The 15,358-nt window shown below is 40.1% G+C and overlaps 1 protein-coding gene across 1 annotated transcript; it reads left to right on the forward strand.

The window, feature by feature from the left end:
* The first annotated feature begins 291 nt into the window (after positions 1-291).
* On the forward strand, positions 292-11,148 carry LOC113234238 (peroxidase-like). The gene is made up of 12 exons (XM_026469538.1): positions 292-428; positions 1,012-1,178; positions 2,517-2,693; positions 3,517-3,662; positions 4,220-4,415; positions 4,905-5,102; positions 5,204-5,348; positions 6,057-6,213; positions 6,676-6,843; positions 7,211-7,406; positions 9,406-9,511; positions 10,974-11,148. Exons 1-12 carry the CDS (start codon positions 292-294, stop codon positions 11,146-11,148), a joined length of 1,968 nt encoding a protein of 655 aa, XP_026325323.1.
* The last annotated feature ends 4,210 nt before the right edge of the window (positions 11,149-15,358 follow it).

A 15,358-nucleotide genomic window follows, 5' to 3' on the forward strand; every position in this document is an offset into this window, starting at 1 on the left:
ACTTATGGGCACCGCCGCTGCGTCCGTCACCCTGAGACATAAATGAAGAAGTCCCATGTGCCTGCAATTTCACTAACACCCTTACCATTCTAAACCGGAACGCAATAATGCTAACATTAGAAATAGATAAGATGGCAGTACTTCCCTGGACGAACTCTTTTGCAAGGAGCTCTACTGCACTGTTTATATACCGATTCCAACGTTAATTGGGTTGAATGTTCTCTGCATAACGCAGTTCACTTTCGACGGAAGCGACTGAACAGTAACAGCATACATTTTTCTTCCCAGGAGATGCATAGCACCTGGCCTCTATCAGCGGTGTTGCTGGGGTTGTTGACCAATGTTGTCGGGGAGTTCTACGATACCTTCACCGGGAAGCAGATATCACCGTTTAAGTATGCGGAGTACCGATCTTTGGGTTTGGTCCCGTAAGTAACTGATCCAAACAAATATTATAATTGCGAACGTAACAATGAGTGTTACGTTTTCACGCACGTTTGCATCGATGCAATCGCGCGTTTCACTTGAAAGCGTGTAAATTAAGTTAAATTTTACTACTCTTACTAGGTATACTATAGTTTTGTGACTGTGAGGGTCGTATTCTAGAACTCTACTCAATGCTCAAGGCAGGATTTGAACAGACTTGAGTATGATTGCAAGCACTGGAAATACGACCCTAATGGCAAGGACTTGAGTATGATTTTCAGTGCTCACTGCAATACTCAAGTCCTGACTTGAGTATTGAGTAGAGTTCGGGAATACGACCCTGAGTGTAACCTCGATAAGATACTGCTTTCGGAGTTCGGTGAGGAATTGTATTATGTTTTCTTGTATGCCTTATTTGTATGAAATAAATAAATAAAGTATAGAATGCGTTCTTATTCTTCCCTAGTTCTTTGTTATTTATGATTTTCTTCTTACATCCTCTCTTCTTACGTGTCTTTAAAGTAGTTTGAAGCAATTAGTGTCCTACCATCTAGAAGATCTCTATGTGACTTCATCAAATTTTAGTTACTGCGCCCAAGAGATCAAGACATGTAACGAAAAGGAGACACGCCGCGCAGACTACTCTTGCAATAACCTGCATTATCCTATCAGAGGCACCGTCTTTACTCCGTATAGAAGAATGCTTCCTCCTATCTTTGGGAGGAACTACGACAACAGACCCCAGATTTCGGGTGAGTAGCGTTTTTTACACAGAAAAGAGTCAAGAACACATGCATGGAGTTGACCTTGTGCATTAGTGAGGACAGAGCCACAAGCGAGGTTTGCTAAGGCACGAGTCCAGCAATTGCATAACCGCGAAGTCGTATAAGCTACAACTGCACCAAGCACAAGTCCAGTCGTTTATGGAGTACTGCTGTCACATATGACATGGATTTACTGAGTACTAATTGGCCACATTGGATTTCATTGAGAAACTTGCTAAAAATCTTATGGATGATTTAGAATTAGTAGAGTAGAGGATAAGCTGCAAAGCCATAAAATTGCCTGCTTGTCAGTATTTTACAAGATATAGTATGGAAAGTGTGCGACGGAATGGCATGAAATCATTCCGCTGTCCCCTTTTTATCATCGGGATACCAGACGTAGGCTACACTTCACTCTTATGTTGAAGGGATATCCAAGATTCACACTGATGTACGGCGTTGCAGTGGAATCCTTTGCCTGCAGACTTATTCCCTGAACGCTATAACTTGGGCCTTTGCAAGGCAAGAGTGTATAGGCATTATTATGTGTGTTTGTGCCATTGTCGATGTCATCGTCACTTTCCATCAGGTGAAATGGAGATGAAAAGCGTATTTGGGTATATTTACCACAAAAATTGAATAAAATCGTGAACCTAATCGTGTTTTTACGATAAACATGCAACATATCCTTAAAGAGCAACGGTTTCGTTATAATTCGGTTTTCGGTGTAATGAAAATTCGAACAAACGTTATTTAGGGTAAAAAAAATTCGAGTTTGTGATAGGTTACCGGCATGTCTTTGTACATGTCTATCAAGCACAACAATACTTCTTTTTCTTTACTGCGCAACATGGCGATAGAAAGACAAAATGGCTGACACCAACTGTTTTCCGCATTCGTCGCGTCTCTGCCCTAAGTGTAGTGGTAACCGATAGTTGCGCAGAGCGCGACGGAAAGTGAGCGTGCCCACAGCTCCGGTACCAATCTGGAAAATAGGGAGGAAGCTGTACGTGCACCCGTGTAGGCTCACCGAAGGCATTAGCCTTACAGAGAACCGGATGAAGTCTTGCTCGTACACGAGAAGGCTTGCTCGTACAGGTCATAGAGCCCTTCCCGCATAACCAAGGGGTTGATAGGGAGGGGCACTATAAACAAAACTTATGTAGAAAAATATGGGACTGCTCGAGCAGCAGGGTGTAGCAGATGGGATCGCCGTTGGCGTACTAAATGGGGAACCTAACTCTCTAAATCTTAAAAAGAGTTCCTTGAAATTGGATAATGTAATAGACGTTTATATAATACGAGAAAATATTGTTTTTCCAACAGGAATGCCCCTCCCCAACATCCGCGCAGTCCGCACATCACTAATGTCTGACGGGCGCATCGCAAGCAAAACTTTTACTACGCAGCTCATGAGTGGCCTGCTCGCAATCCTCGGGGACTGCACTACGGTCCATGATATTTTCAATTACGTATTGTTTACTCCTACTTGCTGCATTACTGGTAAGTAACGCCTCGGTTTTGATACGAAAACGTGTTATAACTGGTAGATAGAGCTAGCAGTTATAGAGTACAATTTGCTGGTGGTAGGTTCCTTGGCTATGCAGAATCGGCCAAAGTGACACTATTGCCTTTGATTAATTGTCTGCTATTGTAGTCTGGAAGTATGTATCTTCGACTTGTCTGAGAGCCCTGTTGGTGACTTTGTCGTCGTTTATCATTTCTTGACGTTTTACGAACTGTTTACGGCAGCATAGGTATGTGCACTAACAATTTTTCACACAATTTTACGTTTCTTCGTTACAAAACGCACATAAGAAATTTTGACAATAAAGCAGAATAAATTTACCAGAGGAATGCACGTCCTCTCGCTTCGAGAAGTTTGATGAAAGTGATGACGGAATGAACCAACGTAAGAATAATTTGGGTACGGTTCGAAATTTTAAAAGTAAGAGTTAGGAACCAGTAAAGTGTAAAAAGTACAACAGTATAAAGTAGCATAGCCATGCTTTGGACGTGAGCTTATGCAATGTCCTCGATCGGTGAACATAAAATCATAATAATCACGTGTATGGGGCAGCCGATGAGAAACAAGAATATGTACAAGAAGTTTTTTAATTTCTTGAGCTGTATCATGTGAGTACGTTGTTAAGGGTAACTAATGTCCTACGTACGTCTACCATAAAACAACACTGGTATATTCTTGTGGTGATTGCAATGTTCTCGATCGGTACAAATCTGACACCATTAGGTGTATGGAGTAGCCATTGCAAGTGGGAATTAATTAAGCATATCTGTGTAGCTTCATCCTTTGTTTCTACTACAGGTGATTCTGATCCCCGCTGCCGGCCGATCTATGTCCCTAACGACGACTTTCACCTTCGCTATAGTCAAACTCGCTGCCTCAATCTCACGAAGCCTATTACCTATCAAGATTTGGGATGCGCTCCGGCGACTTTGCCTCCTGAAAGAGTAAGTAGAAGAATATTGTCTGGTCTTGAATATACGTGAACACCAAAAGCACTACCGTGATCACCAACACCAGAACCGTAGTAAAGTTCATATTCTTTTGTGGTCTCACCAATGAATCTAGCATCCAGATGGCAATAAAATGTGCAGCATTTAAAATATATATCTCTTGTTTAGTAGCAGTAGCTCCTTGTGAAAGATTTCATCCAGGGAAGTACTGCTGCCAAGCAGGAATGTTAGCATTACTGCATTCCGGTTTTGAAGTTTAAGAGTGCTGGCACATGGGACTTGTCACCTTATGTCCACGGGTGACGGGCGTAGTGGCAGTGCCCTTCAGATCTTTGTAATTTAAAGCTGAGTGGCACTGCAACTGTTATGGACAGGCGTGTAGCTTACCACCGGGCGCACGGCTTGTTAGTCCCGTCACTTGATATTATAAAAAAAAAGAATGCACCCTTTAATAACAATCTTTCCTTCGCTGCCAGGCAACATCTTGAAGACCGAATTAGAGTGGTAACGGACGGCCTGAACACTCCTTTAAAACCATTGTATCTCTTCAGGTCAACCTAGCAGCTCCACTGCTAGACCTATCAGGGATATACGGCAATGACGAGACACGGGCGAGGCGGGGACGTGAACTGCGAGGGGGCAGGCTCAAAACGGATTTTGTCAATGGCAGAGAATTTCCCCCGACTGGGTCATATATTTGCGTACAGAATCAATTACCTCTTGGGGAGACTAGATGTCATGATTCCCGTAAGTAACTGAAAGATGTTTATCATTGTCAGCTGCAGTAGAGTTTAATCGACGTATGTAGTAGGGACGCATATGTACGTCACTCTCACTCACTCCGCTAGGGCCCATTGAATACCAGCGTCACAGCGTAACCTAGCCTTGGTTGTGACTTTAGCCGAATGGGATCCTTTTGTACACGCCACAGCCGCAGACATGTCAGTATAGTATTATGTAATATGTTGTTTAAATGTTTTTACGCTGTTTTTTGTGTTCTAGTTATATTAGCCTTTGCTTTTGTGTTTTTTTTTATAATGTGGCGTTAGGCGTTACAATAAATGGTTTTTTATTCCATTCTATTCTAATCAATATGAAGATTTCAAATGTACTTTGGTCCGATTTGGTCTCGTGAGAGAAACACATGTAGGTTACATAAATATTTCTCAGTGTGGCAGGCCAGCATGGTAGCCGTTCGGTCGTGCAGGCAGTAAATGTAATCCCTTTTTCTTTCAGCTGATCTAGCATCGAACCTGCTAATAGGGCCAAACGTCCTCACAGTCTGGCTATTCCGAAACCATAACAGAGTAGCTCGCGAGCTCGAAAGAATGAACCCCTGCTGGAATGACGAGTTAATCTATACGACGACAAAGGAGATTCACATTGGCTTGTTAAACCAGATATGGTATTATGAGATGTTTCCGCTTCTGTTAGGTAAGTATCCATGAGTGAAAATGGATGAATTTCTTTGGTTTTTTTAACCGACTGTAAAATTCGGTTCAAAATGGATCTTTAACAAACAAATACTGTCACAGGTTACGACTACCTTCGCGACAGGGAGATAATATACGACACGAAAGGCCATGTCAACGATTACAACCAAAAGTTAGAGCCCCGCGTCAGCATCGAATTCGTCGTCTTGTATAGGTGGTTTCATAATATGCAGGACGGACGGCTGAAGTACGTTTCACATAAATATTACCTTGTTTTTACGTTCTGCTTCCTGTTCCATCTTTCTTATTTTTGGTCTTTATAGCCCCGCACTGAGAAAACCTTAGAAGTTGTCTGTGTGTGTCCATGACACACACAGATAACTACAATTTTTTTTATAATAACAAGTGGACGAACAAGTCGTGCGCCTGATGAAAAGCTACACGCCTGTCCCTAACAGTTGCAGTGCCACTCAGAGCTTTAAGTCGCAAAGATATGAGTAGCACTGTCACCCTGAGACATAAGTTGACAATGGGACTTGTCTGTAATTTCACAAGTACTCTTACTTTTCAAACCCGGAACACAGTAATGCTGACGTTATTGATTGTCAGCAGAAATAGGTAAGGTGGTAGTACTTCCCTGGATGAACTATATCACAAGGAGATCTACTGCTGAAATATTACACCCAAACTCACGAGAGCACAAATATTTCTCCCGGGAATCAAAACCAGGACCTCTGCGTGGCAGATCAGCATGATAACTTGGAGGCAGTGTACTTCCACTCACTCATCATTACGTTGTTTAAGGAGTGATAGAATTGGCTATGAAAAATTCTGGAGTGGTAGCCTTGAGAACCAAAATGCAAAAAGTTTCTGAATTTTTTCCCAATAAGTCGCTTATCAATGTATCGTCCTCGGTTTCTCTTGCTTGCTATGATCAAAACAGATAATTTTTCAGTAAATACACTCGCAAAGGAAAACTCCTCGAGGAGATGAAGATAGTGGAGTTTACGCTTCGCACAGGAGCCCTGACTATCAACAATACCATTGAAGGCATCACTCAAGGTTTCTTCAGGCAGGGCACTGCAGAAGCCGACTATGTCATTGACCCTGACGTAAGTATTGTTATAAAAATTGTATCAGTACTCTGGAAAGATTGACAACCTTGTAAAGACCAAGCGGGAACACGCTAGCATACATCATAAACATTACATCAACCATTGATAATAAAAATATAAATTGTGAGTTTACCGAGTGACCTAAAGCACTCAGAAAGCCAGTCTTACGTACAATATGTAAAATTATAATGTGAACAATAAGAGAAAAAGATATACTATTTATGATATTCGTTCGTCGCAAATAATGAGTTATCTTCTAACCGCCGCCAACACGCAGCTGCACAGGAGTTAAAGGTGAGTGTCACCAATATTTTTCCAAAATTACAATACAATTGGTTTTATGGGTAAACTCTTCAGAACGGAAGGAACAAAGTCCACTGCCTCCTTTTAATATCTGAGCCCCTTCAGACGGTAATGCGGAATAAACTGATAACATTAAACGTAATACTTTCTCAATAGATGGGGGAAAGAGTCTTGGGCACTCTACAATCGGTCTCCGATATCATGGCGACGGACATCCACAGAGGCCGCGAGGCTGGGCTCCCGCCGTATGTGGAATACAGGAAATATTGCCATTTACCAGTGCCGAAGGAGTTCGATGATCTTTTGGAATGGATGCCAACGGAAGTACGACTCAAACGCTTATTAACTAGGTTTGAATAAGCAAGTTAAAACTAACAAGAATAAACGAGTATGAGAAAAATTATGACGCGGTGGGAATAGAAAGAGATATATCGGGAACGTAGTAAGTGTATGTCCATAGTCTCTGACTAGCTTCGTGAGAGATACATATTATGTTATTCTGAACATAGAAACGTTAAGACAGAAGTAATATATTTTAAGGGTATGATAATAGGCAAATCACACGGCCTCGAAGGGCAGGATATCACTTTTCGGGAGAATAATAAATTTTTTGAATCCTGATGGAAAGAAAAAGAAAAAAAGAGAAAAGGAAAAAATTAATTGTTCTTTTGTTATTTTATTTATCTTGCAGAAAGTGGACGCGCTTAGGTTCAGATATGAACGTGTCGAAGACATAGAGCTATTTCCAGGAATCCTAGGGGAAAAGTTCCTCGATGGCCCGGTGCCTCCGACCTTGAAGTGCATCATGGCCGACCAGCTCTGGTGGTGGAGGAAATCTGATCGGTTCTGGTTCGAGAACAACCAGCATCCTGGAGCTTTCACTGAAGGTGAGATCATATATTTCCCATCCAGTTTTAAATACTACGAATGGATGCTGCGACCAACTAAAGGACACAAGTATTGGAGAGTGTAAGGGAAGTTTCAAACGTCGTATTAGGAGATGATAGCTCGTGTATCGGACAATGACAAAGAACTCTTTGTACCTGGTTAGCTGGCCGGCGGTGGTTTTATACCTCAAAATTATAATATTGCCAAAAAGACCAAAAAGGGTTTAGTGGCTGTACTTATTTCAATTGTATGAGTTAAGTTAGTATCCTGTAAGTTAACTTTTATCCAGTTTCTAATTTACGATTGAGCTGAACTTTTGTATACAGCTGTAGTTTCTATGACAATAGGATTGTACTACTGGTCTGCTGCTGGTTCACACAAAAGTATCGAAAAAATTTTGAACTCTGAAATCTGTACTTAAAAGTTGCAATTATACGAACGTGTTTATCATCATCATTTTTACGTCTCACTGCCGGACACGGGTCTCCTCTCAGACGAGGACTAAGGCCATAGACCGCTACGCTGGCTCAATGCGGATTGGAAACTTCACATTTTTCCGATGGTTGTGACCTTCTCCGACGAGCACGGTTTCAACACAACAACACAAGCTCATGGTATATTTCAAATTACGCACATACCTAAATTCCGAAAAACTCACAGTCCAGGAGACTCCTCCCGTTTTCCGTCTGAAACAATTCGCACTCCTCATAGATAAATAGCATAAGTGGAGTTACGTCAAAAACGTTTATTGCTCCATTAGATACAGAAAAACATAACACATATCCTCTCCAATTTTTGTAACTCTATCGACTATATTGCAGATACAAGAGCTGGAGAAGATGTGGGATGACCCATTTTTATTTATTTATTATTAATAGACGAGTAGCTTGAAGCCGATATGCCTATATCAAAGTAACCTATCACAAAGTCGAATTTTTTTTTTGTTCGAAATAACGTTTGTTCGAATTTTCTTTACACCGAAAACCGAATTATAGTGAAACAGTTGTTCTTTCCGGATATGTTGAATGTTTATAGCAAAGACACGATTAGGTCCGATTAAGTAGGTTAGGTTAAGTGAGGTTTAAAAGAAAAAACATTTTCCTCTCAAAATTACTTTCGAGGTTATGAAATTTCGATCAAACGTTATTTCTGGCAAATGTCATTTGGGACTATTGATAGGTAACCAATTCACAAATAGTCCTGAATCTTTTCGTTAAAGTCCACAAAACACTAGAAGAACTTAAAGACTCAGAAGACACAAATTCTTCTTTTTTAACCAGCTATCCAGTTGGTTTTTGAAAGCGTTCACTGAGCTTGCATTAACCACGTCCTTTTTTTTACGGGGGGGGGAAATCTTTATGGATAGCCCAGGGCGACTCAGGGGTTATGTGGGGACTCTCTCTCCAGACTGGAGGGCCTACCCCACTAAAACCCCCCTGGGTTTCCCTCTCGCCGGTTGAGTCGGCGCCGTGGGATCGGTGAACATTCACCACGACGCCGCCCGGCCGCCCTAGCTTGCGCCAGGGCTCCCGCGCCAACGGAGGGACGAGTCGGTTGTCCTCCGACCCTCCCCCAGACGAGTGAGACCGTGCAATGCAGGCTCCGGAGACCATTAACCACGTCCTCAGGCAACCTGTCCCACTTTGTAACCACTCTGTTGCCTAGGACCTGGTGGGCTGTGTTGGTGACTGATGCCCATCGGACGATTTTCATGTTGTGACCCTGATATTCCTGGAGTGTACTGTTCTTTAGAATTTTCTAATGTTCTAGTGTTAAACGTTCTAATGGAGCTATAAACATTTTTGACATAACTCCACTTACGCCACACTTCCAAGAGGGGTGTCAAATAAGTAATCGACCAAATCAAAAGACAAGCATTAACGGGAGTAAATCCCAGATTCGAAGCCACGGTCCCTGTTTTAAAGGCTGCAGGTCACACAATTAAACTACCGCGGTTTAAAGTTGTTTATAAGTAATAAATAACATGCTAATTTATAGAACAATTGTACGAGATCAGGAAATCAACGATGTCCAGGATTCTTTGCGACAATGGAGACGAGGTCGATGAAGTACAGCCCAACATGTTCCTCTTACCGGATAAAGGGTAAGACGATAGCTATAAGGTTGCTAGTTGGGCATAAAGAGAGAAAGGCCCGGGTATGGGCATACAGAACAATAAATACAGTAGAAGTGGTTAGTTAGCGTCAGACGCGTGTCAATTATAGGTCTCGAAAGACCTATCCAAGCTCAGTCCGCCATTTTAGCTTTGTATGGTACGGTTGTGTCATTCTTTCGTGCAAATTTTTCAAAATCAGAGGAACCCTTATTGTGTTGTTTTGGCGTGCAAAAATGATGGCCGCATTAAAAATGCCTTTGCCTTAAGTTTTACCGACCCGGCAAATTTGCCGGATAGTGGGAACTAGGCTATAGGGGATAAGTGGGATTCCGATCTGCTTGCTAGGTTAATAATAAACAAATAAATCATTTCGACACATCCGTAGAACAAAGGTCTATGTGCAAGGCTACTTATTCTCAGGACATAGTACATTTCGTTCGTTCTTCTTCGCTGTGAATGTCAGATCGACTATTGTTCAATTTTATAATTTCCGAAACGAAACAAGATATATAAATTCTCAAAACACCTTTACGTAGGCCTTAGTTTGAATAATGAAATTATTCTGTAACGTACTTATTCTCTTTTCGCTATATAATCACATCGGACTGTGTTCTTCGGATGAGTCGATTTATTGTCTCAGAATAGCGATGCGCGATTTTGAATGGTACTAATACTAATCATTCGAATGGGCAAATCATCCAAGCACAATCATTTGACTCGAGTTGAATGACTGACAATATCGAATGCCTCTGCTAGTCGGTTGGGTACACGAGTCGAATGATTATTATACCGGAACACCTAATTCATCTTGTTCATACCAAAAAATTTGTCCATACCAAACATTGACTTACAAATTAATGGACGACGGGTCTAATACAAAAACCACGAAAAAAATGTCCCAAGTCAACCTATTTAAACGTAGTGACATGTTAACGAATATGAAAAAGCTTTTAAGTTGTAATGTCATCGCAGTACTGTCTAATTGTGCTTGCTTCGCTGTCAGTCAAACAAACGAAGAGTAAAGCGTGAATGACGCTCTGTATACGATTTTAACGCCCTATAAGTTCGGACATTTTTTAGCGCGGACCCGACGTCCATATAATTGTAAGTCAATGATACCAAAAAATATCCCTGTCCCTGCACATTTACAGTGTTTTACAGTGTTTTTTGTTAGATGATCACGAGCAGAAATTCTCTATGGAATCTATGGATTAGTACTACTAATTAGTAATGAACGGTCATTCAAATCATTCGAATACGAAAAAAAATTGAGACAAAAGGCAAAGGCTAACGTTTAATTTCCCTATGTAACAAATATAATAAGTGCATTTGTTGTTTGGTAGTCTATTATTTCACACTTAGGTAGATTACTTTTCAGCCGCCGTAAACGATACGTAAAGGAAAACAGATGACAGTACATTTCATTAATTGCATTAAATGCTTCTTTCAGAAACGAGATGGTAAAGTGCTTAGATATACCAAAAGTGAGTCTTCTGCCCTGGAAAGACAATTGTGGAAAGGACTACGAGGAGCCAAAGCTACCGAAACTAACAGCTGCCAGAGAGATGTCGTCGAAACCAAATCCCGAATATGACGAATTTTCTTGGGAGAACTGGGGGCGATAAATTAAAATATGTGTAATGGTGTTGTGTATAATTGTTGTGAAGTAAAGCGACTTGTAGGGATATTCTCCCAAGACAATTTGCAAGTCAGGATCGAGACCGATTGGAATAACCAGGGGTTTAAACTCTCAATTTGTGAATTTACACATGTTTGCGGATAGTTTGGCGTTTGATAAGTCTGTGCTTGTTGTGCCAGCGGTACACCACCTTGGAAGAGTTACGCTTGTAACTAGCTGAATGTATCTCTTGTCTGAGAAATGGGATGTGTAACGTGATTTACAGTGTAAGATGGTTTATGTAATGCATGGTGTATATAACCAGAAATAGAGACGAAATAAGGGTCATCCATCCCTGGCAACTCATCAGTCAAATAGGCCTTATATCACTTTTAATATCAACTCTCGTTTGCGCTGAAATCACAAATTAGAAAGCTGAAATATTACAGCGCCAACAACTTACCTGTGTCTCTGTACATTCCAAAAATGTGGTGTGGGAAAAACAGAATAACATCTAATTACAAAACAGACGGGGTCACATTTCATGGGTAATTAAATATGTAATTTTTCAATTTTCGTCCATTATAGCAATGCTCAAGTTAAACTGGTCGATTTGAAGTAAAACAATTGACGACACCCGTCAATTGTTTCGGATTCGGGCTGGCTAATCGTAATGATTTGGCAGATAAATTTCAAACAAATTAAATGACATTTAGTCTCTATTACCGGTTATACACTCGGTGAAGTAAATACACTCCGTACAAAATGCTTCACTGTCTTGTGAGAATATCCCTACAAGTAACTTACTTAACAACAATTATACACGACATTATTAACTACATAGATCGCATCGTTACACATGTAACAAGATTTTTGTTTCTGGATTATTCAACATCATTTCATAATTGGTTTTAGTTTTATTTCCCTTGCTTTTATGGTCAGGTCAAAGGTCAGGTTAAAGAAACGGGGAACATTATATTTCAAATCAATAGTATATTTCAACCAAAATACTACAAATTATGGACAAAGAACCTGCAAATATGTAGATTTAGTAGCAGAAGAGGGCCTTGTAAGAGAGTTCGTCCAGGGAATTGCAGCCACCTTACTCATGTCTGCAGCTAAGCAGTAATGTGAAGGTGCTGGTGAAATTTCAGGCACATGGTACTTATCAACTTACATGACCGTGAAAATAATAACGCGTATACGCTGACGTACGGGACGGTACTAGAGAAATCCTGTATCGCGAGTGCCTTGCACACACACATAAATAATCACAAATTAACATCCAAACTCACGAGAGAAATAAACGTAGGCCATATTTCTCGTCCTGCGAATCGAACCCAGGACCTTTTTTGGACCAGTTCAGCATGGTAACCGTTCGGCCACGGAGGCAGTTTCCCGCTTTCACAAAACAGAACACGTGTAACAATAAGTTTTAAATAATACCCTATATACAACAAGTTCATGTTGAATGTATTCAGAAACTAAATAATCTCAGAATTACATCTAGTTTTATTGAAATATCCCCTAGTTCGCCACTGTACGGGACTAGACACAGGAGATAATAAACATCGGTTCTCACTACTCAAAGTATATTGAGAGAGAAAAACGCCTTGAATTGGAGAAATAGCAAAATCAACCATTAAAATAATTGCTCCCTAAGTAAAATTTAGGCGCTATTTATAAAACTGAATGTTCATGCGTGTTCAGCCACCCTTAGAGGTGGATGATTTTCTTCAAAATGAAATGGGACCACTATGGAAGTACCCTCTTTCCAACAAAAAAAGAATCATGAAAATCGGTTCACAAATACCGGCGTTATCGCGTAACATACATACAAAAAAAAACATAAGTCGGTTAAAAATGGCGCGAAAGCGAAAAATGTATAAAGCCAGCCAACTAAACATCGAGCACCCAGACTACACAAGATGTTTTTTCGTTCCTTTATATTTTTTTTAACATTAAACATTTCGTAACCATCATAAACATGTCTTTTATTTTAAAAACAATAATAAATTTACAGGTCAGAGCGGGACCTGAGGGAAAAACACAATGGCCACGTTTTGTAAATACCACTAAATAGTTATGTAAGAAGGCAGCTATGTGTATACAAGACGGCAAAGTTTGCAATGCTGTCAAACCAGAAGCTGAACCTAATTTAGATTGTTATATGTTACATAGTGTCATACTCGTCTGAAAAATGCGTAGCGTACGTTGATATATTAATACCATTAGGGGTAGCACGATGAGGCGCGCGATACTGCTATTCTCGCATAGAGATATCGCGATTTATGTCGCTGTCGCGCAAGTCGCGTCTAATCGTGCCAGCCCTACAGCATCGCGGAATAGTATGATTATAAAATATAAATGAAATTCTGAAGTTGAGGCACTCTTGACGTCATTCTTATGACGCCATTTTTTAAACGCTGAGCGATTTAATTCTAAAATAAATGGCACTTGTGTCAACCCGCGCTATGCAACGTGAATGCACTGCGGGATTATACGAATGCGTGCATGTACAAACACATATTTAACATTTATATAACAATTAAACAACATTTATATTACATGTACTGTGATAAAAATTGAAAAATCTTAATTTACCATGTAGCTTGCAAATAAAGATGAATATGAATATGAAAACAAGCCACGCTCCTACACTACTGCCGCTAATATTTATTTATTTATATAAGATACACCAACAATACACAAGGTGCCAAATAGCTCCAGGCGTAAACAGCACTGAAAATTTAGATTTAGCCAATGCGAATTTAAAATTTAGAGTTCCCTATATGAAAGATGTCTATGTTATTATCTCTGGTCACAGTCAAGTCATTGCATGACTGAATGAGACTGTTCAAGGGGACATACCTTCCGAAATTACTTCGGCTACTAGACAAAACAAATGATTTGACAATAGGGACCTTAGGCACTCTACGTGGAACGTTTAAGTTGATGAGGGCCAGTGCCTCTCGCGACGAGATACCTCCGTTGCACCGTCCTGTGCAGAGTGCCAATATCGGCAATTCGACGTCTGGTTTCAAAAGAACACATTTTGAAATATTTCAGTCAATTATTATATTCAGCACGGTACGGTTGTTGCGGTCTTTATATGCCTGAAAACGTAAATATCAGGGTTGATGTGTCATATAGATTACGGTTGTTGCTGATGCAGGTTTTTTACACATTATTCGACCTTAACATCAGCGGATGCAGGAGGTCTACTTCCCCGTCCGACATAATTACTGTAAAATGAGTATAGGATTTTTCAACAAGAACTTTGTTTCGTAAATCAAAATAAAACAATAAATTTAGATGACAATGATGCAAATTTTAAACTTGATAAAAAAGTAAGGTTTGGCAGTTATGAGGAAAATGATATCTGATAAATGTCCACCACGGCCACAGTTACAGACGTCGATTCTGTCATCAAAGTTTTTAATTTTTGACAAAATGGTGGTTCTATTTCGTTAATCGCTTCACGAATGTTGAGTTGTAATAGGCTCTTTTAAAAACGACTCTTTCTTATCACTAGGTAAAACCTTAGTGGTAACTATTAAGTATTATCTTAGGGTATCGATAAAACTTACATGAGTTGTTGCGCCCACGTCCGCAAAAGTGTCTAAAGTTGGAAAGCGCCAGAAAGCGTTTGTACAAATCTTTATATTCGTGTAATAGCCAGGGTTTCAATGGCGGCACCATTACATCTGGGTTTATGGCTTCATTTTTGGTCGAAAAACTATTGCAGCAAATTTTTGATAATTCTTTAGCTCCGACTGTTGTATTATGTTTTATATTATAACTTGGCAAAGAATCAAAAATAAGATTTTAATAAATGGAATTTGGAACAGCTCCGACTATTGTGGCGGTCGAGCCGGGAGTGACCGTGGTACGAAAACAAAATGAGAAAGTGAAGGAAGATGAAACAATTCAAATTTAAATACATGTAAATAAAAAATGATAGGAACAAGCGGAGAGAGGCGATACAAAGAGGTGAAATGACGGTGTAAGGAGATCACACCGTCACAAAGTATTAGATTTCATCGCTAGGTACGGTTTTAATCTGTCATATCTTTTGACTTAAATGACAAACAGTTTTCTTTTTCAATATCATTGTAGCAATTTCGTTACAAAGCCTTTGGGGTTCAATTAGTAATTAATAAAAGGAAGCCTAAGAGTTTAAATGCCTATTAGCCTCGACAGGGAACCAATTTAAC

This window comes from Hyposmocoma kahamanoa, unplaced genomic scaffold (genome assembly GCF_003589595.1).
Source record: "Hyposmocoma kahamanoa isolate Upper Pololo Valley unplaced genomic scaffold, ASM358959v1 82, whole genome shotgun sequence".
NCBI classification, from domain to species: Eukaryota; Metazoa; Arthropoda; class Insecta; order Lepidoptera; family Cosmopterigidae; genus Hyposmocoma; species Hyposmocoma kahamanoa.